Source organism: Simochromis diagramma, unplaced genomic scaffold (assembly GCF_900408965.1).
Source record: "Simochromis diagramma unplaced genomic scaffold, fSimDia1.1 OVJJ01000402.1, whole genome shotgun sequence".
Classification (NCBI taxonomy): domain Eukaryota; kingdom Metazoa; phylum Chordata; class Actinopteri; order Cichliformes; family Cichlidae; genus Simochromis; species Simochromis diagramma.
In genome coordinates, this window is record NW_024386972.1 from 7819712 (window position 1) to 7844706 (window position 24995).

The 24995-nt window shown below is 40.6% G+C and overlaps 1 protein-coding gene across 1 annotated transcript in view; it reads left to right on the plus strand.

Annotated features, from left to right (window-relative positions):
• Window positions 1-24995, plus strand: part of sdk2b (sidekick cell adhesion molecule 2b) — a 267154-nt gene that overhangs the window by 189312 nt on the left and 52847 nt on the right. The window contains 3 exon segments of the mRNA XM_040039067.1: window positions 1280-1439; window positions 12667-12773; window positions 14956-15103. Coding sequence (XP_039895001.1) covers window positions 1280-1439; window positions 12667-12773; window positions 14956-15103 — 415 coding nt within the window.

The following is a 24995-nucleotide window of genomic DNA, read 5'->3' on the forward strand; positions in this document are numbered from 1 at the left end:
TGCAAACTATATTATGTCCGTCCATGATCAGCTACTGTAACATACATACATTTAGTGTAAAGAAGAATCTTTAGTAGTTAATCCAAGTCTGTAATTTTAAGTGAAATGCCTGTAAATCATCTTTAGGCTTCCACTGTTTGACTTTCATCCCCTATTTTTCTCACCATTCCTTCACTCTTATCAGTCTACCTCCAGTGGATTTGTTGAGCCAGAATAGAGGAACAAAATATCAGCACTATAGATCATTTTGACAGTTTAATTTCAATGCCTGATTATCAGTCAATTTGATAATTATATTATCCAACCATCCAATTAATGTGTTCTATATTTACAATGATCATCAAGTAAGCGGTCCATTTTTGCATCATTTATTAAGGGTGAGATATTAGAGCCACGAGAGACCTTGACAGTTTTGCTGTGCAGCTTCTTGATTGAGATATAAAAATCACTGTGTGTCTATTGCCACGTTCACTATAGGCACCACCCTACAGAGAGCTTCTCGCCGGTCTTCCTCAATCCATTCCGTCACACTCAACAGAGCGTGTTCAGGAAACACAGAAGGAGCGAAAAACAGAGCGATACAGAGTGGAGGCGAACAAATGATGAAAGGATTTCATGCCTCCTCCTTGGCTTTACTCCTCTCCTGTCTGCTCTGTCTAGCTCGGAGGAAGGTACTGCACTGTGCCAATGAGCTACTGACACACAAGTGCACAGAGCAGGAGATGCAGGATCAATCCTTCATGACTTGATGCTTTTGCTTCCTCTTCGCGGTTAGTCAGACTTCTCTGAGACATTAAGAGCAAGTCAAAATCACCCACAGCAGACAACAGTGCATCGTATCAGATTAGGTAGCTCCGAATGGGACACATTCACAGAGGGTTTTCCATCTGGAGTGTGTTTAGATGCCAGTGATAAATAAATGCAACACAGTTTACTTTGTCTTAAATGAAATCCCAGCATCTGACCATAGACAATCCGTAACAGTCAGAGAGATGTAAGCATCAGTTACATTTGGCTCCCTGTTTAAGTGTATTTGAAAAGTTTCCGAGGACTCTGTGCTTGCTTCTTGTCTGTGCTTACATTATCAAAGTTAATGTGATTCCTTCTATCTTATCTAAAGAACTCAGTTTTCCTGACATTCTTTTGTCCCTGTATTTGTGTGTGTGTGACATTTAAGAGTTTGCATTGTTCACTGTTTGTTTCCCATTAACTGGTTTTAGGAGAAAAATGTCTCATTAGGAAATTGAAAGACTTTAATTCCAAACATTTGTCTTTACAGATGACGTGCCTCCCTACTTCAAGACAGAGCCAGTGCGTAGCCAGCTCCATCTGGAACGTAACAGGCTGGTGCTGACCTGCATGGCGGAGGGAAGCTGGCCACTAGAGTTTAAATGGATCCACAATAGCACAGAATTAACACGCTTTTCACTGGAGTACAGGTGAGCGCAGGCTGATGAACTGTAACTAACTAGTCATGTATATATTTGGTGAAATTAGGATTAGTATTTACCTTTTTGCCATTAGCTACAGGCCTACTGTAAGAGATTAACTATGAAAGTCAAAGTAAATACAAAGGTTGTCGATCGTCCTGTAGGTCAGTGTGACTGAGACCTTACTCTTTTAACGTACATGACACATGTGATATTTTGATTTGAATCTATCTATCAATCTATCGTTTTCTGGTTATCCGAAGTCAGTTCACAGTGTCAGCACGTTAAGCAGGTTATTCCAGATGTCCTTCTCCCCAGATAAACTTTGTAGTTCCTCCTTGGGGGATCCCAGAGTGTTCCCAGGCTAGATGAGATCTCTCCATTGTGGTCTGGGTCTACTCTGTGTTCTCCTGCCAGCCGGGCGTACCCACAGGACACACAGGAGTAGTAGCTCTACTCCAAGATCTGGATTTCAACCACTAGTTTTTCAGTTGTTACCCATTTTTCATGAGCATAGGTGAGGGTCGGGATGCAGATGGACTGGTAAATCAAAAGCTGCACCTTTCAGCTCTGCTCTCTCCTCACCACGACAGTCCGGTACAATGCCTGCATTATCGCTGACGCCACACTAATCTCCCAGTCAAGCTCATGTTCCGTCTTCCCACCACTCGTGAATAAAATCCCACAATACTTGAACTCTCTTGCTTGAGGGATGGTTTGAATTTGACCTAAAAAAAATCCTTCAAAGGGACCTGGTCTTGTAGCCACAGGTAGCCTTACTTAATTATTCTGATGCTACAGAGAAGAAGCATGGGCTATGTAAGAACATCTTCTGCACCCTATTCCAGTTAGATAGGTGTTTAATGCTTGTTTGATGAAAATATTTTTTTAAAATCAAACTTATTTTAAATTTAAATTGAATCAGTGTAATATTATGGCTCTAAAAGCACATCTTTATTTCATTTCCAACACTGCTGTGGTAATTCTCAAATTCAGTAGGGCAGTGTGGTACTCTGCATGTGCATTTTGAATTAATCCTGGTCATAATCCATCAAACATTAGTGCATTATAAATAAAGAAATGGCTTATTCTTGCTTCTTTTCTTTTATTGCCTCTACCCCCCCCTCTCCCTCGTGCCTCCGTGACCTCCATCACTCTCTGTCTCTCCCCCTCTGGAGAGGCTGCAAACAAGCGAAAGACGTGAATGAGGGTTAGTGCAGGAGATAAACCGTCTTTAATGGTAACTGGAAGATCCCAATCACGAGGCAAACATTGCTCTTATCTCAGAGAGCAGTGTGCCTCCACTGAGCGTTTCCGTGCGCATGTACATGTATGTGTGCAGACAGCAGTACAAATGAAGCGCCGGACGATTGATAGAAAGCTTGCTGACGCGCAGCAGATCTTAGCTGAACTGTTGTGTTCACGTGTGAAAAAGAGAACGAATGTGAAAACAACAGTGGCTGAACATAGAAGCAACATCAGGGTTGTTGATGGAAACGCTTTCTTGGTATAATCTCTGGAGACAGATAAGACCAGAGTGAGAACAGCAGAGCAGGAAGGGCAGAAGTGAGACACACAGCTGCTGGAGGAATTGATGAGAATGGACTGTACCTGAGAAAACCACTGCTGGTGGAAGCTTTGGGCCACTTTGACTGTGTTATTGGGAGAGTGATTGAGTGACGCTATGGGTGATTAAACAAGTACTCAGGCACAAGGCTGGACAAGGTTATGTCTATGTGAGTGTGTATATCATATAAAAGGACTGTTAAAGCCATGCAATTATCCCATTCAGGATTGTTTGGCTTTACAAATAGATATAAACCAGAAGCTAATCAAAAATACCCTCAAATTGCTGCATCTGTGCTTTACCAACGTCCTGCTATTAATAAAATAAAGTACACAAAAGAACGTGAAGCTTGCATAGGCTAAATGCAACATGCAAACAACAAAAGGACCTTTATAAAGATCTAGAGTCCATATGAGTAGCTGGGTACTCATATACTCAATCTAAATACCATTTTAACTGAAGACCGAGTGCCCTGCTATATACTTCCAAGAGTTTGTGGATGTTAGTTTTAAGTACGCATGCCTTTTTCTTGAGGTTTTGTGTCCATTGTATAATTTCCTCATATATATCAGCAGCTCTCTTAATGCAAAACCGAAGCGCTCGTGTTGTTTATATGTCGGTACGCACTCCTCCTTATTCCTCAAGCCGGCCTTTCTTTCCGCCAGCAGAGTATTTCAGCAGAACAGACCCCCATATTAATGAGGTTATGGTAGAGGTCCCCAGTGCTGGGCGCTGCTTTAAATATTGACACCATGTGACTTGACCTTGTGTCCTCTGGCAACCAATCAATGCTGCAAACTCTGCGTGAGCATTATAATTCAACATGTAGGTGTGTGCGTGGAAGAGTTAAGCAAGTGGCTGACTTTTAGAGAGACCAGGATCAGCACTGACAAATGCCACATGACGGAAACTTCATCTATACAATATCCAATTGCCACACACAGATATTCACACATTCTGGCTCGCGTGCTGCTTTCTTTGTTCCTAAAAAAAATCATTTAATAGCCTTATCACCAGATTACAATTGAACTTAGGAAGGATGAAGATTATATCCAATACAATTAAGAATTTTTGATCCTATTAGGCAGATAAGTCTCCTGCACACAATGCTTCAGCAAATCAATAGATCTATAAATACACAGAATAGCACCACAGCTTCCTGTCACGTGACCAAAACCTCAGGGGTGATTACCTGGCACTCCACCAGTCTTTTTGCTGCCAATTAACCTAGAAACTTAATTAAGAGAGTTAATTATTAATCGGCCCTCAAGAGGCATTTTTGTTTGTCAATTGGTTCTTGGCTGGGTTGGTGGAGTGTGGCCTCTGCTTCCGAGAATAGTAAACTTTTGCTTCTTACTCTAATTAGATTGAAAGACAAAAGTAAATAAATAAGTCTTAAAGGGTTTTACAAAGGCAGAAGGGAATATAGTAGTTGTTTGTTTCAGTTATAATAATTTGAAAATAGCATTCCAGAGAGGATACGTTTTTTTCTGAAAGATCAGGCAAATGGTTAAAAGCTTTAAGAATGACATTTCAAATTACAACTGCATCAGTAAATGAGCAGAGAAATCTGTGAATCCAAAGGAAAAGGCAGAAAACTAAGAGTAAATGACTGTAATCTTCAACCACAGATCTCCAGGAGAAACCTCTGTACGGGCACAAACGGGGGTATGGATATGTCTAATCAAGACTCCCTCACCACAAAATATGAAACAAATAAATACATAAAAAATGGTGCAAAAGACATCGCAGTCGCAGCGTGACGAGTTCGTGTTGATTGACTTTTCATCTCTATGATCTTCTGCATAATAGGTGCTTTGCTCTTCAAATCTGGCATTTCACAATCAGGAAAGAAAAGAATAAATAGAAAATGAGATTAGCGTTTGACAGCTAGCTTGATAGAATGTCACTTCACTCTCTGCAATAATGATTCATCTTTGTAAAATGTGGGTGCGCCTTCGGAAATGGGACGGTAATATTGTATATCGGTGTTTTTGGCAAATCAAGAATGTGCCGGAAGCTAGATGTAGACAGATATGTGCAGATTTTTAAACACTGCATGTACGTATTTCCTAAAAACTCAACCCTCACCCAGACGCCCCTCTTCACACTTCACACTGGGCTCTCCTGCATTCCCTTTGTTCGTCTTGTCTTACTTTAATCCATACATAGATGAAATACCACTAAGCATCCACATTTTTTCTCTTTTAAGCAGATATCATTTCATGTTAGCTCTGAGCAAATTAAAACAAGTTCAGTACAATGTTTTTCAATGTCTGGGGGAAAAGCGAGAAGAGATGACAAGCATGCCAACTGGATGAAGATGAAGGAAAAGCTGGTGGAAAAAACTGCCTTTTCTTCACACACCAACAAATATTTAGAGGAAGCCACAAACATCATTGTGCCTAAGATTAGTTATTGAGTTATTGAATAAATTATATCCAAACTTAAGACCAGATAAAGTGTGTCAGTTTACTGTCCTGTTGGGAAAGTGCCATCTGTCTCCAGCTACAGTGACCACCACCCAATGAGAGGTTCATACGACAGCTGCCCTAAATTAACAGCGGTGGTAATTATGAAAATTGTTTTTATTTGTTTCTGTAATGAGTACATATATAACAGACACAAGAGTAGGATCCAAGTCATGGTTTGTGTGTGTGCTCTGCCTTTTTACTGTCATTAAACAGCAATTTATCGCAGGAAATGTGAAAAAACCCTGTTGAAAATCAGACAAATTGAAGATTCCTTTTGTTCCGGTCTCCATGTGCCAAAACAAATGTGTATGCATGTAGAACAGGAGGTGGGTCAAAGTGTGCATGTGGAAAATGAAATTGCATGAGGAATAAAGCACAACAGCAAATAATAAGACCTTGAGATTCAAATTTGCCCATTCGCTCACTGTCATTTTCATTTCCCATTTCCCCAGTGTGTTGTTTTCTTTGACACATCCCACATATCCTTGCTCCTTCTGCTGTCGCTCTTTCCAATTGTCACACACAATTGTTCTAGCGAGTCACATCAGATCTAAATAAATAGTTTTTATTTAGCGGGTCCGTGGCACTCTCTACTTAATCTGTATGCGTTTCTTTTATACGCTTGGATTTCTGTGCTTTAAGGCCCTGTGAATAAAAGACATCAAATAAAAGCAAAACAACAAAACAGAAAATCCAAAGCTACTTCACTGGATTAAATGAAAGTATCCTTTCATGTAACAATAACAATAAGAAAAAGAAGAATTAGTATGCAGACTTGACCAGCGTGAGACATAACTGAATTTTTCAATATACAGGTCAAATAAATCCACATGTATTATTAAGCTGTTTGGTTGAACGCATTGTTATCCTTGTTTATTTGCTAATGTTTGGCTAACCTTTATCCGTGCTAAGGAGAAAGAGTTGCAGTACCTTAGGTCAGTACTTGAATCCCATCATGTTAGGGATGGGCACGCCTTGAATACAGTCAGCCAGGCAGCATCTCTCTCTGGATGACCTTAATGGATTTCTGGCTATAACTAGAAATGTCCATTTTCTATCTCTCTGGCATTCTCAGCCACAGCCCCTAGATACAATAGATTGTACCTTTCTCTCTCCTCCCTTGCACGCACTCACTTCTTGTTTTCTATGGCTGAGCAGAGTGAGTGAGTCTCAAGTGCAAGTGAGACAACAGGAGAAGAAGACGCTGTTTTATTTCGCACAATATCCAGCATTTGTTCATGCGTGTGTGTCACTGTGCTGCTGGCTGGTATGGCTGGTTCTCTACTGTAGAAGCACGTCCATACTGTACTGTATGGATGTGCAAGGACATCAGGTTATACGAATAATTACACCGAATCTCCAAATTAAACAGGAAGTAGCCTCACTTTATCATGTTTATATAGTTTACAAAGTATTTTTACTATTGTAGTCTTTTAAGTTCTGATATAAATAGTTCTTAATTCAAGAATGTTCCAGTATCCTTTACCAATTTCATCCTTTGTACAAGTATGCAGGCTTTTGTTTGTCGTATATTTGCAACATAATATGTTCTGGCCTTCGCGACTATTTCACAGCTGTGATGAATGCATAGAAAAGGAAACTGGCTTTTTCAGACATTATGGGGCGGAAATTGTAAGATAAAATGATCTTAAAATAGTATTAGTTTGAGTATACTGTCTCCTTTGGACACGTATCCCTCTGCGTTATCCTAAAGAACAGAGGAAGCTATCCTCTGTGGACCTCTAAAGAAATGACCCCCTGTTTATTTCCAGTAGCTTAAATGAGAAGTCCCAGTTACCTGTGATGTAGTGGATGTGTTAGGAATTAAGAAGAAACTGATAAACATTTAACCGAGAAAACATTTCTTATATGATCCAGTGCATCTTTAAATGGAATGTCCTTAAAAATATATAGTTGATCTCAAAGAGTATTGATCTCTTTTCAGAGACATTACACATGCGGTGGAGCATTTCAGAGCTATAAACAAGTATCTTTGATTTTCTATCAATGTTGCTTTCACGTGTCGCTTTCTGTGATGGATATTTCAAGCACACGGTAAACACACTATAAGCATATAATCATCCTATTAGAATAATGACACACATCAGTCCATCATGATCCCCTGAATAAATAAGTAATTAGGCTGTCAAAGCTAATAATTATCCACTGCAACTGCTTTTGTTTGTATGCTACCCTTTTGAATATACAAGCTGTTGAAGTATGCCCTGTTGCTGTTAAGTGAACTCGTTAAGAAAAGTAAAGTGACATCAAACTGTTATATGAGGTTGAAGACCTTTCTGTTAGCTGTAAATGTAACACGAGGGGGGAGATCATTATAAGCGAGCGGTCACACATCGTGCTTCGTTTCGTTTTTTAGTCAAATCTGATCTTTGCATCACGTGACACAGCATCAACAACACACACACTTTCAGATCTGGTTTCTAATTAATTGCAGTGTTTAGTAGAGAAAAATGTTGGTGTCATTACCAGCTCATAATAAATTTATGATGCTTTATAATTTATTATGATTTACTTTTATGATAAGATAGGCTGTAATTACAGTGTCCTTGCAGTGTGTGAATGAGGTTTTATAATGCTAGTGTTTAACTAGCAATTAAAGTCAAATGTTATTGGAGCTAACCTTGGTGAAGGTATGATGTTATTATGGGAACGCTCTAAAAAAAGAGTGCGCTGCAGCCACCTACAATCAAAGATGATAGTTTCTCCAGTTATCCGCTGCCATCTCTTTATCTTTTCCCCCTCTCTCGCTAACCTGTTTTCATTCTTCCATCCCTTCTGTTCTCTCTGCCTTCCTCCATCTCCAACCCACTTTATGCCAAGTCCTCCCCTCTTTCTCATGTCCCTCTATCCGTCTCCCTGCCACTCCTCCAACTAATCATTTCTCCTGAGTGGGGCTAATTAAAGGGGATCTGACGGAGTGTGCTGACCACAGGAACATCAATCAATCTCTGTCCAACACAGCGAGCCCCCGCTGACTCCCCCAACCTGCTGCCAACGTGCACAACTCTGCAAAGGTTAATTGTATTCATTATATAAGGGACAGAATGAAAGAGGGAGAAAGAGAGGGAGAGAAAGTGAAAGAATACTAACTAAAGTCACCCTGAAGGTTCTGGCTCTAGGGTGAATTCTCTCTAGGCCTCAGTGAGGTTAAACTTCGAGCAACGACACCACCTGTCAGATATTTCTCGCTCGATATCTGCTTCTTCTTCTCCAAACCACTGAGCGAGCTCACTTTTTTTGTAACAGTCTTCCTTTGCTGGCTTCCCATTATCTATTCACCTCCTCTCCCTTCCATTTATGCATAGCATATATACGTAATTGTATTCATTTAGTTGATGGAACATATGAAAGGAGTCACACATCATTAATAGAGCCTACTGATTAGTTGATTAAGCCTTAACAGACTTTGGGCTAAAACTCATTTAGTCCTTCGGGCCCAAGTGGCGCTGCTGGTAATGAGGTTTGATACCACTTCATTTTTTTTGTTATAGATATTAAAAGCCTTCCAGCACATCCAGCCATTTGTTGTTACAGCACTATATCAATTTCAAAAGCACTACATTTAAAGAACAGAGTCGGCTTTCTGGACCTTTTCAAGCTATCGGGATAATTCAAAGAGCAAACTAGACAGTGAGTGGTTAGTGAAACTTCAAAAAGTGAGACACAAACTGGAAATGAAGAACTTTCATCTTCAAAGTAAAAACTGCATCTTTTGAATTGTGTTGGTTGTAGTTGCAAGTCGCTGCTTTTATTTTGAAGGGGTAAGTTTTCCATTTGCAGTTTAGGTTGCACTGCAAACTCAGTTTCATGTTTCGTTCCATGCAAACCTCTAGCTATCGCAACAATCTGCCATCAACCAACACAAACAAGCGCCATATACCGCATGCTTGGGACGGCCAGCAACCTTCAGCAGTCGCTCCCCAACCAGTCGCAGACTACATAGTCTTTCCTAGCAAATGATCGTTACCAGGGGGTCATTGACCAGTTTCTAATCAATGACCCCCTGTTACTTTGACACAGCAATCACTCACAATCAGTGGAGAAATGCACATTTTTATATTGTGACTAATGATTGCCAAGTGGTTGCTGACAGATCTCTACTCTGTCCGATGGAGGACTTAAGAAGATTCCTTGTCCAACAGGATAATGGCATCCTCGTCTTTTGAAATTCACATGCAGAGATTTGAATGCAGAGTTTTTTTTATCCAACTAGCAGAAACCAGAATCCTGAGCACAGCACCATGCTCTTCTAGATATGCGCACTATGAATTAATTCTTCCTTTTCATGTGGAACAGCAAATCAACAGCTATCTGCTTATTTGTTGTCTTGCATGTTAAAGGTGGTGTGAAATTAAGTTTTCTGACACATACATGAGAGACTGGTGACATAGAAAAAGCTGATTTGAAAAAGCAAAACTGTTGCAGATTCTACTTTCCAAAGCATGCGACTCAGTCGTTTAATGAGAATGAGTGATGGTGTTCTCGACCACCGTGTTTAAAACACCAAATTAGAGACTTGGTTCAGAGAGATTACACTGACGGCACACTAAAGTTGCTCTAGCAGCTCCTTCTTGGGTGTTCGTTTTTCCTCACTATGTGAATATTTGATCAGTGTAGATCAAGTAAAATTGTTCTGAATGACCCTAAAGCAAAATAGATGCTCGTTTCTACTTTAAAGTCTGATTGTCAGCCTGATCAAAATCACCAAATTTAAAAAAATATATTCTAGCCTACTTCTATGTGGAAACTTTTTAAATATATTTATGTGCGTGTAATGCAGGAGGGTATGTTTTTGGTTAGCTTGCTTTAAAAACACTATTAGAAAATAGATCTTTCTTTTTTCTTCTCTTGAGCCTTGAGCTCTCTGCAGTGCTTTTGAATCTCTTGATGCATTTTTAGTCAACTACAGAAGAGACCAGATGAGTGCTTTTCAGATATTTAGGTACCATTAGGCATATATAACAGAGCATTTTTAGAGGAATAATTCTTTTGATGGCCCCTAAAATACAACTGCTTTGTTTGCAGTTATAGTTTTGCTTCTGCGAGCATCCAACTTTACTGCAAACAGCTTGTTGAATGCACTTCTGAACTATGAAATTGCTCTTTTTTTAACAAATAGTCTCACTTATGTTCTCGCCAAACACTGATTCATGACAAAAACGCCCCGTGTAAACAAAAGGTTAAATCACAAAAAAACTTTTCAAACAAACTGCATGTGGTTACTATAGAAACCAGTACATACCATTACTAAAGGTTACTCTCAAACAATCTGCCTGGCAGTGCTCTAAACATTTCTGAGCACATATCATGCAGGAATGTGACAGCTTTGCTGTCACACATGCTGCTAGTGGGAACTGTTTCACCTCCTACAAGTATTTATTTTGACAAGAGTGTGCTGTGCTAGAGTGACTTTCAAATTAAACGTGTGCAACTGGCTGTAGGCTAACTTGCAACTTCTGCATGTTGTGCTGCTATGCAACATGCCATTAGAGACTGTCCGTGCAACCACTTTAACAGCCGGCCGCTCCTTGTAGCTCCCTCAGTGCAGTCATTTCTTTTAGGTATTGGAAGGTTTTAGGACGTTGATACCTGCCGTTTTGAGGTGTGCCTGATCTCTAAAATGAATTGCCCTAATCCATTTTGTATCCTGGTGCTATTGAAGTTTTCTCTCACAGACATAGCCAGGTGTTTTCCAGATATTGAAAAGACACAAGCACACAATCAAGTATCACTTTGCAAGTAATGAAAAAGGTTTTTTTGGCTGCTCCCTTATTTTCCCAAGGGGCTGCCATGGTAGATGGATCCCCAAATTTGATTTGGCACAGTTTTTTATTTTATGCCAGTTGCCCTTCCTATCTGAACCTTCTCATTTGTCCGGCAGAAAGAGTACACTGTCTTCTCATCTTTTGAGGGTGGATTTGTGTCTCCTCCTAGTCTCAAACTGGGGATGCCCACCACTATACCACATATTCACCTATTAGCTTTCAGGTAATCAATTTAGTAAACAATTGATACCCTAACAACTCAATTTAAAAGCTTTTTGTTCTACAGAACACAATTAGAAGTTCAATGTGCTTGAAACTTTTTAAAAGCAAAAGTCTATACCTGCGTTGAATAAACAGAAAGTCATTGTTTTCTCCTTTTGGCTTCATCAAACTGTCCATTCTCACTCCCAGCTTGTCACAAATCAATGCTTTCAAAGGACCTTTTGGCTTTATATTTAAACGCATTGGTTAAGCGGCATTTTTCAGCCTGCAGGGTTAATGTTAGGATGTGATCTAACTTGGAAATGAATTTGAAAATAAAAAATTAGTACACAAACCATCATCTCCTCACAAGCCTTTTCTGAACCAACTTCCAGATGCGTACTTTGTTCCTCATTAAAAGAGGAGCATTATCTGTTGGCTTCAGAAATTACAGCAGGTGGTGAGTCAAGGCACTGATGCCAAAAGAGCCCTTACGACACTAGCGGAGTCTGACAGAATGACAGCATTTGACACCATTTAAGTCATTTTTAGGTGTGTCTTTGCAGTCTAATTGCAACAAAACAGGGACTGTTTTAATGCAGTCCTTTCTCAAGCCAAAACCTTAGACACCTTAGCAAGACAGTGCTAAGTGTACACTTCTATCCTTGCAAAAAGTACATGTCACTCTGCCGCCACCTGGCACCGAGGCAGTACTGCTATCACAGCTGGACACCGAAGTCAAGGTCATCGTGAGAATGTCAGCTGCTGAAGACATGAGGCTTCAACCTTTGTCCCAGGGGGGTGTTCTGTTTGTTTGTCTGTGTGTGTGTATGTGTGTGTGTGTGTATGTTTGCATAAAAGACATTTTAATGCAGGTGTTTGCTGTCTGAGCTTAGTGCCTGTGTCTAAGTAAGTGTGTGAGGGATGGCTTCACTGTGATGGCTGGGTTAGCCTCTCAAGTATCATTATCGGTGGAATAAACAACAGCTAAGCTGCGATGTCCTCAATGCCCTTGTTCTTCTATTAGATAGTCTTAAGTTTGTGTATTTAATGTGTGTGCGCACTCAAATGCTTTTCAGCTTGTTCGTGCCTATAAATTAAAAAACTTCTTTGAATTCTACTTTTGTCTTAATTCGTTTTTTTTTTAGTTTATTAAGAGTTAAAAGTATTTAAATCTTTTTCTCGTGTGTTTCTGTGCTTGTTAAAAGGTACCTAATCCCTTCACTGGACCGCTCCCATGCTGGCTTTTACCGCTGCATTGTGAGAAATCGGGTGGGAGCCCTTCTGCAGAGGCGCACAGAAGTACAAGTGGCCTGTAAGTATTAACACAGGACGCAGCTGAAGCACAGATCCAACGAATGAATAAACGGCTGTCTAATAGACACATGCTGATTTAAGCGAGAGAAAGCGTGTGCGCTTAACTGCAGCAGTTTAGTACACAGTAGGCCCACGCTATCTTTGGGTGCCTTTGTATCAAGGACTGACTAGGGAGGGACAGATGCTGGCAGGGTGAAAGATCTACCTGCATCTCATTCAGAGTGTTATCATCCCAGACAGCTGTTCCACTCAGCATTCTCATTAGATTGATATTGTTGCCATGGTTCTTTTTAACTTTGCTTCATTTCAATATGACCGCTGCTTTTTTCATTCTCTCTCCTTTGTCAACAACATCTGTTGTTTCTTTGGCAAAAATAGAGTTCCCGTGCTCAGTGTTTCTGCAAATTTTCACATTCGTTTTCAGGCCACTCAGCTCCCTCGTCTTGTTAACGAGCTATTAGACGTGCCACTGAGGTGTCTGGAGTGTTGTCACATCAAATCCACCCCCCCTTCCCATATACACAACTTGTCCATTATCGTGCTTTACTAGGGTATGCCTGGTTCACTTGCTTCCCTGTGTTCCAGCCGCATTTGAATGGATGTAACGTACAGCTGTACCTGTCGATGCACTCAACCAGCCACTAAAGAGAAAGAAATGGGAGGGTGATAGGAAATTGAGTCCCACGGGTCGACTTCTCTCGTATTCGGCAAACACACTGTTGCCGAAGCCTCTCCTCCAGCAGATGGACTTTTTGTGGCGTCCATCACTGGTTCTGTTTGTTGTTTCGGCTTCCTCCCTCTCTTGACTTTGTCATCTGGCCACCACTGCTTTCTATTTATTTCTTGGCCTCCACCCTGCTGTTATTTCAGTTCTTATTTATTCCCAACACTTCCCATTTCCATAATTCTCTTCTTCCCTCTCAGTTGCTCATGAAGTGGTATGGATGGTGACGCAGAGTAAAAAAGGAGAATTAAGGACACCTGCAAAAGGAATGGATGAGCTGGACAAGGGAGGGAGAGGGAGAAGAAAGAAGGAAGGATAGATGGAGAGATTTCTTCTAGAAACTATTCTATTGAGGCAGCACAATTAGAATTGCAGAGACACACCTCAGAGAAAGGGAAACATGCCGAGGCATTAGAGATTAGGGAAGAAGGGGAGGAGGACATCACATCACTGAAACTGCAGATCAAAGTCGGGGGATTTGCACACTTCCCAGATTTTCATTTAAGCTAAGCACCACAGCTGCAGCGTAAAGCCAGATTACCTTTTTTTATTCTCTTGAAAGAGAGTGAGGAAAAATAAGTCTGCCATCGATTCACAACCACCGCAGCATCCTCGGTTCAGACTCCCTCACCTTCATCCCTGAATGTTCCCGAGATATTATCTCCAAAATGTGTGTCATAATTGGGTTTTCAATGTAACATTTTTATTTATTTCTGCCTATTGTTCCCCTTTAAATCACGGAGGCAAATATATGATCTTTGGAGAAAAATAATGCTGTGACTGTGTTTCAGACTGTGCTGGAGGAGGAAAACATAAACTCTACTTGTTACTGTTGTCCTGTAAAGGTTTACAATCAGCATCTGCTAATGTAACAGCATAGGGGAATTTCACAGCCCACAACAGATGAATTTACAGCTAGTTGATAAATTCCCATTAGAAATCGGGAGTGGAAACGGGGGGGGGGTAATATTAGTCCAGCGTTTTGTCAGCTTTTAAGATATAATGAGGCAAGGGATGAATAAAAATACTCTAACAAATGAAATATATTACGAGATAATAGAGAAGCGGCATAGCTGGTCATCTACTATGTTGCGCAATGCACAAATTTAGTGCGTGATCAAGATTGATTGCCTTTGATGCATCCACACAGGAGGATACGGGATATGAATATTAGTCAATTTAGCGTCCCTCGATGTCCCTCTGTGAGTCGTTACGTGCCGGTTCCTTCTAGCCTTGCTTGATGTACCATGGAAACCATGGCAACAACACTTTGCTGTCCATCAAATAGCTATAGTGTGAAATTTCACAATAGACAGCAGATGACAAAAGCTCTGTGGTTACCAAAAGTCAAAGAAGAAGAAAGCAAGAGTAATTTGTTCCTGCGACTGTCAGTCTCACTCTCTTGTTCTCTCTTGCTTCCCTTGTTTTTGTCTGTGTATTGTGTGTTTTCCTTTAGTTATGGGCAGTTTTGAGGAAGGCGAACGTACCCAGTCAGTCTCTCAGGGAGAGGGTGCTGTGATTCCAGCACCACGCATTCGCAGCTTCCCTCAGCCACAAGTCACCTGGTTCAGAGATGGGCGCAAGATTCCACCCAGCAGCCGCATGTGAGTTTTCTTCTCTTGTTGTTTTTCTGTTTTTTTGTTCGTTGGGCCTTTTGTGTCTTATTTGGCTTTTCTGTTTGACTCTAGAAATACTTTTTGGGTGTTTTTTTTTTCCTTTTTTTTTTTTCCTTTGTCCCTGAAGGTGTTTGAGGGCTTTAGTTTGAGAGCAGCTGTTCCTACCTGTTGTTTGTTTCTCATCTTGCTAGATTTTGTGCTGAAGGACAGCTTGAATTTCTTCTACAGAACAAGGGCTGAAGACAAAACGGTTTCAGCACTCTGTGTGCAATGGAATATCTCTCGTCTTACACATTTTTTTTTTTTCAATTTTGTAAGAAAACCCTTTTCTATTTCCTTATCTATGTCTTTTTCTTAATGTTGCCCATTGTCTGTCTTTATTTTGTTGTTTTTGTTTGCCAACCAACAGCAAAATCACGGTCTGACAGGGCTATGGAGCACTGGGCCTCCTGACAGCCTATTTGTTTTGCTGTCTCATTCTGGTCACTTAAAAAGGTAGAAAAAGCTACTTTTTTTTTGAAGTGCTTTCTTCACTTTAACGTGCTATGTGGCCCAAGAAAGAAGCAGATACAAACTTTGTTATTTTACTACTAATTGAAAATGTACTGCATCTGTACACTGTCAGCACAACCTGACAACTACATTTCCCAAAATGCAACTTGACTGTTTGGTTTGGGCATTTGCATGTATTATGTTAGTTTTGCCTAAAATATCTGAGTTACTTTAGAATATTTTTCCACAAATATACAGATGTGCTCAAAGAACATTTGACAGATTAATTAAGATTATGTTCCCCGTGATGCTACACAGGCTACACCTCCACACGGTAGGGTTTTAACTTTATCTTTCAGTTACTGACATTGTACTGAGGTTACTCACATCTTTGTGTGGGGGATATTTGTGTGTACCAGCGTGTGCGTTAAAAAGTCACTTATCCCGTCTCATCACATCTGCATTTCTTCACAGTGGGAGGTGACCTTGCCCTTAGTTAGAGTGAATCTTTCTTATCAGCTTCTCATCATCAGTAATCATCCCCTGACCTAGAATCACAATGAGACAAATGCCCAAGCGTACTGAGAAGATGAAGGTTGCTGGCCACCGGTAGCCTGCTCTGTCTGTGTTTTTAAAGAATAGTTTTTTTAATAAGAAGGATCTACAAAATAAGTTGAACTTCTTATTTCTCTCAAGCTGGTGCGGTTGTGTTCTCTGACATCGTTACAGCTGGTTCCTTATTTCTCAGGTTTTTTTGTAACCTGGTGTGCGCTGTGCAGATAGAACAAAATGGACAAGCTGAAGGCATGAGCGAGCCCGTCTTTACGGGCATCTCTATAATCCATCAGTGTGGGAGTATAGGAATTCCCAGATGGCATTGAACTTGTGTTGGAAGATTGGTGCTTCAGCTAGAAATGATGAGACGTTCTGAGGAAAGTTATTGAAAAACAGCATTGTATTTGTCTTTGAATTATGTACTTCCTCTTTCTGTGGCGCAGACTGTAGTTTTCTCAGCAGTATGCTGTTCTTTTAGAATATCTTCAGCAAATCAGTGAACCTCATGCACGACTATAAAAGGTTATGCTTCTCTGTTGACGTCAAAGTGGCATGTGCAGTGACCAGTGTGTCAGGCATAATAGCAGCTTCATTTGCCGTTCTGTCGTTGTCTCCCTCCTCTATCTCTCTCCCTTCTTTTGTCTCCATTATGGGCCACCCGCTGTGTGTACTTTGCTGCTCTTCATCCTCACTTCCTACCCCGCAGCTCTGAGAATGCTAATACCACATGCACTACCAAGGTCACAGTGTGCAAATGAGCACTGTTGATAACAGGCAGCCTTTTTTATTGAAAATCATTTAATTGAATTTGATTCATGCCACTAGCGTTTACTCTGTAGAGGCATCAAAGTCTCGCTAGTGGAGGAGAGAATGAGGGAGTGCGACTGAGTGAGTCGCACCAAACCACAAGTGTTGCCGTCATGAAGGCTCTGTCTCTCTAAATCTGTCACATCGTTATGCATTTCTTCAGACGTTCTCTTGTTGTAAGACCACCTGGAAGATCTCGGTGTGCCATGTGTTACAAGAGTTATATAGTGGAACAAGCTAAAGTGGAATGGCGGTGAAGGAGAACGAGGACTGACAAAAACATGCCATGGATTAGAACCAGGGTGACCATTTCCCCTAATTGTCTCCTGCTCTTGCTAGCCATCCTAAGGTGTCATAAGTTTAATTTACAGGCTCCTCAGGGGTCTGTCTTGCTGCTTGTCTGTGCTCTTTTTAATCACACCCCTACAAAAGAGAAAAGAGCAAAAACAATCAGATCGCTCAAAAAATGTCGAGGCTCTCATCCAACCAATCTAATACCTAATATAATTCACACTCGCTCTGGAGGCTGCTGTACGACCAATTTCTTTTCTTTTTTTTTGCATTGTGCTTTCGTTTAGTTGAAATTCTGGGATTTTCCTCAAACTGTGTCGTGCAGTTCGAGAGTTCTTGTGTGATATTTTTTGTACGTGGTAGAAAGGTGAGAGAAGCTGAGAAATCACTCAAGGATGACACTTGTTGATTGCAAGGACTCTTGTGAGGTGCTCTAGGTCTCAGGTTGGGTACACATATAAAAATACACATCTCAGGAGAACAAGTACACACCTCAAAATGTTTGTATTTATAGCTGTATAAATCTTTATCTGGCTGCAGAATTGAATCCATGATTCAAATGCAAATCTTTCGAATACATAGGGAGGATGTCTGGAGAATAGAGAGTAATCCTCTATATACAGGATAAGATTCAGTAATATAGATTATAGGCAAGATTCAGATATCTAAGTATTGATTAATCAAAAAACTGGTGGAGCATGCAGCTGCTGTACAGAACATGGTGCAAAGTGTGTACTAAATTTCCACTTACTAAGCTGTTTGGCTCCTAGGCATCAATTTTCAATAAGTGATGTTGAATGTTTTTAGACCACTTTTCTCAGTACACACAACACCCACATCATCACATGCTTAGCTATCGAGCTTACAGAACTTGCAGTTCAGTCCTCAGGTCTTTATACCTCACTGTTCACAATAAGGAATTGCTCAGATTGGATCATGTCCTCACCTCATCTTGTTGTCCATAACACCCCACACCACAGTCCCGTCCTGATTCGCCTCATGTTTCCTATTTTGGCTTAAACTGCGGATGTCTGTGGCATTTTTATGTCCTTTGGCCACCCACAGCTGGGAACTGAATTTACTCTTCAGAAAGAGTAAATATGATCTAGTGGATGTGTGCAGAGAGGAATGGATTTTGGGTGCAAATCAAGTTCATTTCAAAAAAAATAAAGAGGGAGAGGGAGAGAGAGAAAGAAAAGGCTAGCTCACAGTCAGCATTCGATATTGGAATGCTGCTGACAGCATAAAATGCCCCCTTCAGTTTATCAGGGACTAGGGCAGTGACTGTTCAAAACATGCCTGTTCAAAATAGCCTGATTGCTTGGCTTCCAGTCTTGCTATTTGCAGCTTTCTCAAGATCATAGACCAAGCGTTCACCCAAACTCCTTCAGAGTCGGCACTGGCTTTGTAGATTAGCAAATATTAATATTCACACTTTATGAGGCTGACGTCTCATTAGGTATGACCAGCACTGTTCAAAGAGAGAATTAACCCTGGGTATAATATGGCTGTAACGAATAGAACGTGTTTACTTTCTTACGTGGGGTCAATGATGAAATATTTAGGAAATCCATTTGAAGGAGCTGAAAGATGCTTCTTTGAATAACTGAAATCGTATTGAGTGGTTTATTTTAATACCAGAGCGTACCATGTCCATTCAAAACGTGTAAAACAAATAATAGAATTACAATCCTGGATCCCGTTCTGGCTGATCTGGCACCGATTATTTCAGAATAATTGCATGATTATTTCAAAATGTGGTTTGAGTAAAGCACACTTCAGCACTCCAAAATCTGATTGTGATTACTGGTTTGACAGTCATTTCACAACTCTGGTTCTGGTTCTCTCAAAGACATTTTTGGGATTCTTATACGACTTGACGGTCCCGACTGTCCATTACGGGTCAAATTCGAATTTGTTATATATTTTGGTTTATGCCAGCTAAAGATGGTAATGGGGAAATATGTGATACCAGCTGAACATCATTATGTTAGTAGTATGAACACACCACCCAGGCCTTGAATGTGTAAACTTAATGAATGCTGCATTTTTGCTTCCCTGCTGCCAATATTCCCCTTGGCAAGGCTGCGTCTTACTGTGGCACAGTGACTGCTCACTTTCTGCAATGTGACTCGTGCAGCTGCTGGCCTCGGCGTGGGCAGAGACTCCTTTGCTCTCTAACAGTACGCCCATAAGCTCACGGAATCACTTATTGATGCGTTTGTCTCTTACAGTCTTTGCTGTGCTCATGTTGTGTACTGCCCAGGTTCAAAGCACATGTCCTTGTTTGACTGTAAGCTGAAATGTGCAACCAGACATTGATCTAGCTTTGCTTTAATGAATCAGTTCAGTCGGGGTCTTTTTGTTACAATATATGAAACAGGATGCAAGGAGAAAAAGAACTTTCTAATGGCTGACATTCTTCTCTCGGTGAATGGAAATGTAGTCGAGAGGATCTTCTCCATTCAGCTGCTGTGATTTGTTATGCTATTTTGGAGACTTAATGTCGTGTGTAATCAGAGCCTCTTTTAGTTAAATGCATTTGCCAGGAATTGTGTGGCTCCTGGCTGAAAGGTGAGTCTGTCGTTAGATATAGCGCTGGATTCTGTCCTCACTTTTTCACATCTGACAGCAACTCACTACCCACTACCTGTTGTTTTTCTCCCAGAAACTTTCTATTGACATTTTGGCATGGATTTACACCGAAACAACCTTGTAGAGGTGTCTGTTAAGACAGAACACAGAGGAGCCTGACCTGGAGGAGTCAGTGGGAGGACATCGTTGAGACACATACACACACACTGCAGTTCGCTTGAGTAATTCGCTGTAGCTACTGATCAATTAATGGGCCCTGCCTGGGATGCTCAGGTCCTGTCAGCGTGCTATGGATTCTCCATTAGTCACGAGGACCAGTGAATAGCCATGCCCTTCCTTTGCATTTGCCTACAACTGCCCAGCATTAGTCATGAACCTGACGATCTTCAGGTCAAGAGAGAATAGACGACAAGGAGAAGCAAGAATAACATAAAAAAAAATCACAATTTACATAGATTCCTAAATGAATGAATGGATGTATCTAGTCCTACAAGAAATGACTTACTATTCTTAAATATTTCAAGAGACCAAGAAATCTACTTTTTTTTCTTCCTTTGTCCAAAATTGACTGTTCATCAACTAGATTATTAGAAGTTTGAACAACAGCTGAAGCTATTGTGTGTTTAATTAAGACAAGATATATTTTAAGATAATATCCATCTATTGTCTTTCTCTGAAGTTGGGTTGCAGTGGTAGCAGGCTATGTAGGGTATTCTAGATGTCCTTCTTCCCAATAATACTTTGTAGTTCCTCCTGGAGGACCACAAGGTGTCCAGTCCCAGGCCAGTGGAGGTATATAATCTCTCAAGCTCTACCCTAGGGTCTCCTTCCACTAACAATTTCCATTTCTGGAAAACCTCCAAATGGAGGTGAGGCATCTTAATGAGATACCCAAACAGCCTCATCTGGCTTCATTTTACATGCAGGAGCAGTGGCTCTATTCTGAGATCCTCCTGGATGTCTGAACTCCTCACCCTATCTCTATGTCTAAGCCTAGCCACCCTAGAGGGAAAACTAATTTTAGACAACTGTATTCACGACCTTACTCTTTTGGTCATTACCCATATTTCGGATTGAGACGTAGATTGATCGGTGAATCGAAAGCTTCACCTTTTTGCTCAGCACTCTGCTCACCATGACAGTTCAATGCAATGTCCGCATAACTGCTGACGCCGCACCAATCTGTCAGTCCAGCTAACACTCCGCATTTCCATCATTCATGAATAAGACCCCAAGATACTTGGAACTTGTTTGCTTGAGGCAAGGAAGCCTCGAGCCTCTCTCCCCAATCCACAGGGAGCATTCCAACATTTTCCATCAGAGAACCATGGCCTAAGACTTGGAGGTGCATGAGCAAGGTCATGCTTCAATGAAGCCAAAATTATATCTACCTAATGATTAATCCTGAAAGTGTACACTTAAAAACTTTTATAAAAAGTTTCCTTGTATTCCTTTCAGTTCTGTGCTGTATGTTGACGTCTGTTTATACAAGGACAGTGAAAGTAGAAAAAGAAACTCCAGGGAAATCAAAAGATCTGTGAAGCAGCAATCAGGAGGTTTTTATTGTTGTTTTGGGCTCTTGCCAATATTGGTAGATCTCTAGGTTCCACTGAGCCAGAATTTCTTCCTTTATTTATTTTTTTTAATAAGTCTTTAGCTCTCCAAGCCTTCTAAAGATCTTTCAACGTTTTTCTTCAGACATTGGCTGTTTTTTCACTGATTTTCAGTCCTGAAAATGTTACCATCTGAAAATGTTTTAGTTAACTTATTAAGCCATTTAACAGTGACCTATACAGTAAATCATTCAGGCATAAAATAGGGCAACTCAAACGATCAACGAATGTTGTACCTTAGCAAAGAACCAGTTTTAAATTGTATCTATAGGGTCCTGTTGCAAAAACACATCATTTATTGCCATTGTGTTAGTTAGCTTTGTTCAAATCTTCGTCACTTTGTACGGAGGAGGTTATGAGAGAGGCACAAGAGTGAGTGTCTCCAGTGTTCTGTAAAGCATGGTGGAGACTGTCATGATTTGGGGCTGCCTTTCAGTCAGTGGTGTTGAGGATCTTGTCAAAATTGATGTTATGAAGTTATGAGTTATGAAGGCAGCAAAGTCCAGATTTTCATCCACCGTGTAGTACCACATGGGAAGCATCCGATTGGCAACAGTTTCATTTTGTTATCATTCATTTTCAGCAGGGTTAGGGTGATTCCAAACAGTAAAAGCATGCCTGGGTAGAAAAACACACAGTGGAATACTAAAAGTGTTGGATTGGATGTCACAACATTATTAAGGTAGTATAGGATCGTCTCAACAGCGAAGGGAACAAAAGGCAGCTAACATCCAAAGAAGAGCTTTAGATTTCCTTCAAGCCCGGAGAACTATTTTTGAAGAAAAAAATCAAGAAAGCTACCTTAGAGAGTTCAGGCTCTGTTTGAGAATAAAAGTGGTCATTTATTTTACGTTTTGTTGCCTTACATACTCTTTTTCCGTTTGTGTTTGCACCTGTTTCAATAAATCACGGCATCTGCTTCCCATTTTCCACTGATGCATTAGCTCTTGCATATCTGTAAAGTCACAATTACCGTTGAATGATATGTACAAGGTTTTTCTAGTGACATATTGTATGCTGATATCCAGACAACGTTTTTAAGGAAAGCCTTGTTTAGTTCAGCAATAGTATGACAAACCATATGCTGCACATATTACAGCAGCATAGCTCCATATAAGAGTGCTTGACCTGACACTTAAAATTTTAATGGCAATAGCAGTGCATTATGAAATGAAAAATATGACAAAAAAGCCACAAATTGACAAGCTAAAATCATGTAAAAAGCAAGAATTGTAGCACACTAGCCTTTTAAAAAATTACAGCATTTGGTCTCATTAGTTTCCAAACTCTTGTGGTGTTGGTCAAAGATGTGATGCAATACAGATGTAAACATGCCCATGCATGTTTGAATTGTGTGGCTGGCATCAAACTCAAAAGTGAGCACATTTTTTTCCCCAAAAAATATGTAGAATTTCCCAGCTTTAACATTTGATATATTGTACTGTTTTCAATTAAATATAAAGTTTCAGTGATTTGAAAACCATTGCAATGTGTTGCAGCATCTCAGTGTTTTAACAATGGGTCACAGTAGAGCGATCCAATCTAGCTAAACCACGCTGTGAATGGGATCGAGAGTCGCCACGGAGACTCACAATAAGAAATGATTGATTATTAAAAACACTTTCCTATTGAACGACTAATGAATTAATTATTTTTCATCTTAATGCAGGTTGATTTTTATGTAAGAATTCAGTTGATGGTTGAAGAATTTAGGGGTGTCCTGTTATGGTAAGACAATCGAGTTACTCCGCTAATGAAGGCTTGTCTTAAATGGCTTTGAGTTCATTTAGATGTCACTATTTGAGCATTATTGGGGACATCCTTATATTGGTTTGAACACTCAATGAACCACAAGTGAAAGGGAAGCAGAAAGCGAACAGTAAGGCACAAACCTTCAGTCCATACACCCAGTGAGAAAACAAGTGCCTGTTTTCATGAGCAACACTCCCTCACCTCCTCTCATTTCTCTCACTTCTTCATCCCTCCATCCCCAGGAGCTGTGGCTTTTTCATCACAACTCTGTTGAGCGGTAGGGCTTGTAGCCTGTTGCTTGCTTTCACTCTAGCTTTCTTTTTCCTCCATCTGTCTACTGCCTGTGGTTTGACTTATACCTTAGCCAGCGATGTGAGCCATTTGATCCTGCTGACCCCCCTCTCTCTCTCTCCTGGGGGGTGGCCATCAGCCAACTGGGGCCATTTATCTGCATGTAATGGAGGTCTGAGGCTGTGGAGCGAGGTTAGGCCCCTCACGGCCCAGTGGAGAAGGACAGCCACGACAGATGCCAAAACACTAGAGAGTGTGTGTGCTTGTATGTGATAGAGCAGGACCAGCACTGTCACACTGTGTCAGTGCTGGATTAACAAAATAAGATATGTATACAAGCTGACAAAGTCTGTGGTTGAACTCTCTGGAGGTACACTGTGAAGCCACTGTGAAGCCACTGTTCCAGCGCTGGGACCACATGTTTTTAATTAAAGGGAGCAACCGTGATCATTGTATATTTAATTTTGCTGTAATATAATTTATTTTTAATAATGGAAATTAGAGACGGGAAGCAGCTAGTGGCAAATAAAACATTTATAGTTATATCTATTTCAATCAAACATAAATCCTCATCATCATTATTGATGAAAGTGCTACAGAATCATTATAAGGCTGGCATTCATTGAAAAAGCGCCCTTGATTCTTTACATAAAAAATTGATCCACAAGAAAGTAATTGCATATGGGAGTAATACTGCTTATTGCTGCAAGCAAAATTAGGGTTGCGTAAAAGCTGCACAGTTGGCCAAGATGTTTCTGGGCAGCTGTCCTGCCTACCAGGCTCTCTTGTAGACCATGGCTTTTTCTGAAGAATAATAATGGAAAAGGAAATTGGGTTGGAATAAAAAAGAGAAAGCATTCTAAGATGTGGGAATAAACATTAAAACTAGACAGAGACAGAGGCATGTTCACACATATCTGATTTGTCCAAATTTCTCAGCCTTGTGGCTTGATAAATCCCTGCACCGTGCCGGATACGTGCTAAGCCATCGTTATAAACAAGCCTCCGACAGCTGCTCACAACACCGCTGAGAGATGGGGATTTGAATAAGAGTGACCAAAATCAGACAGACAACGATAAAAGAGAAAAAAATAATGAACATGTTAAAGCGGAACTTCAAGAAGCATGTAAAACATTAACTGCTCTTTTAAGCGAAATTCTTATCTTTCCCTTCTTGCTCCCTTGATATACATGCAAAGCCATTCAGGATAATTGGCTTACTTTTAATTTCTTCCAGCGTCATGTGGTCTTTGATCCCTGAGGCCCAGCACACACTGGGAGTGGTTAGATGTGCTGAACAAGCTGTGCAACCAAGTTTTGTGTGACCCCCACTGCACCAGCCCTGATTACAGGCTGGGGGGAGTGAATGCTCAGCATGGGAACACATTAAAATCAACTAGCAGGGGGAAAATGCCTCCTGCTCCTAGAAACTGATGAAATCTGGTTTTGCTCTGGATAATATTAGTTTGAACTCAGTTTGGCAG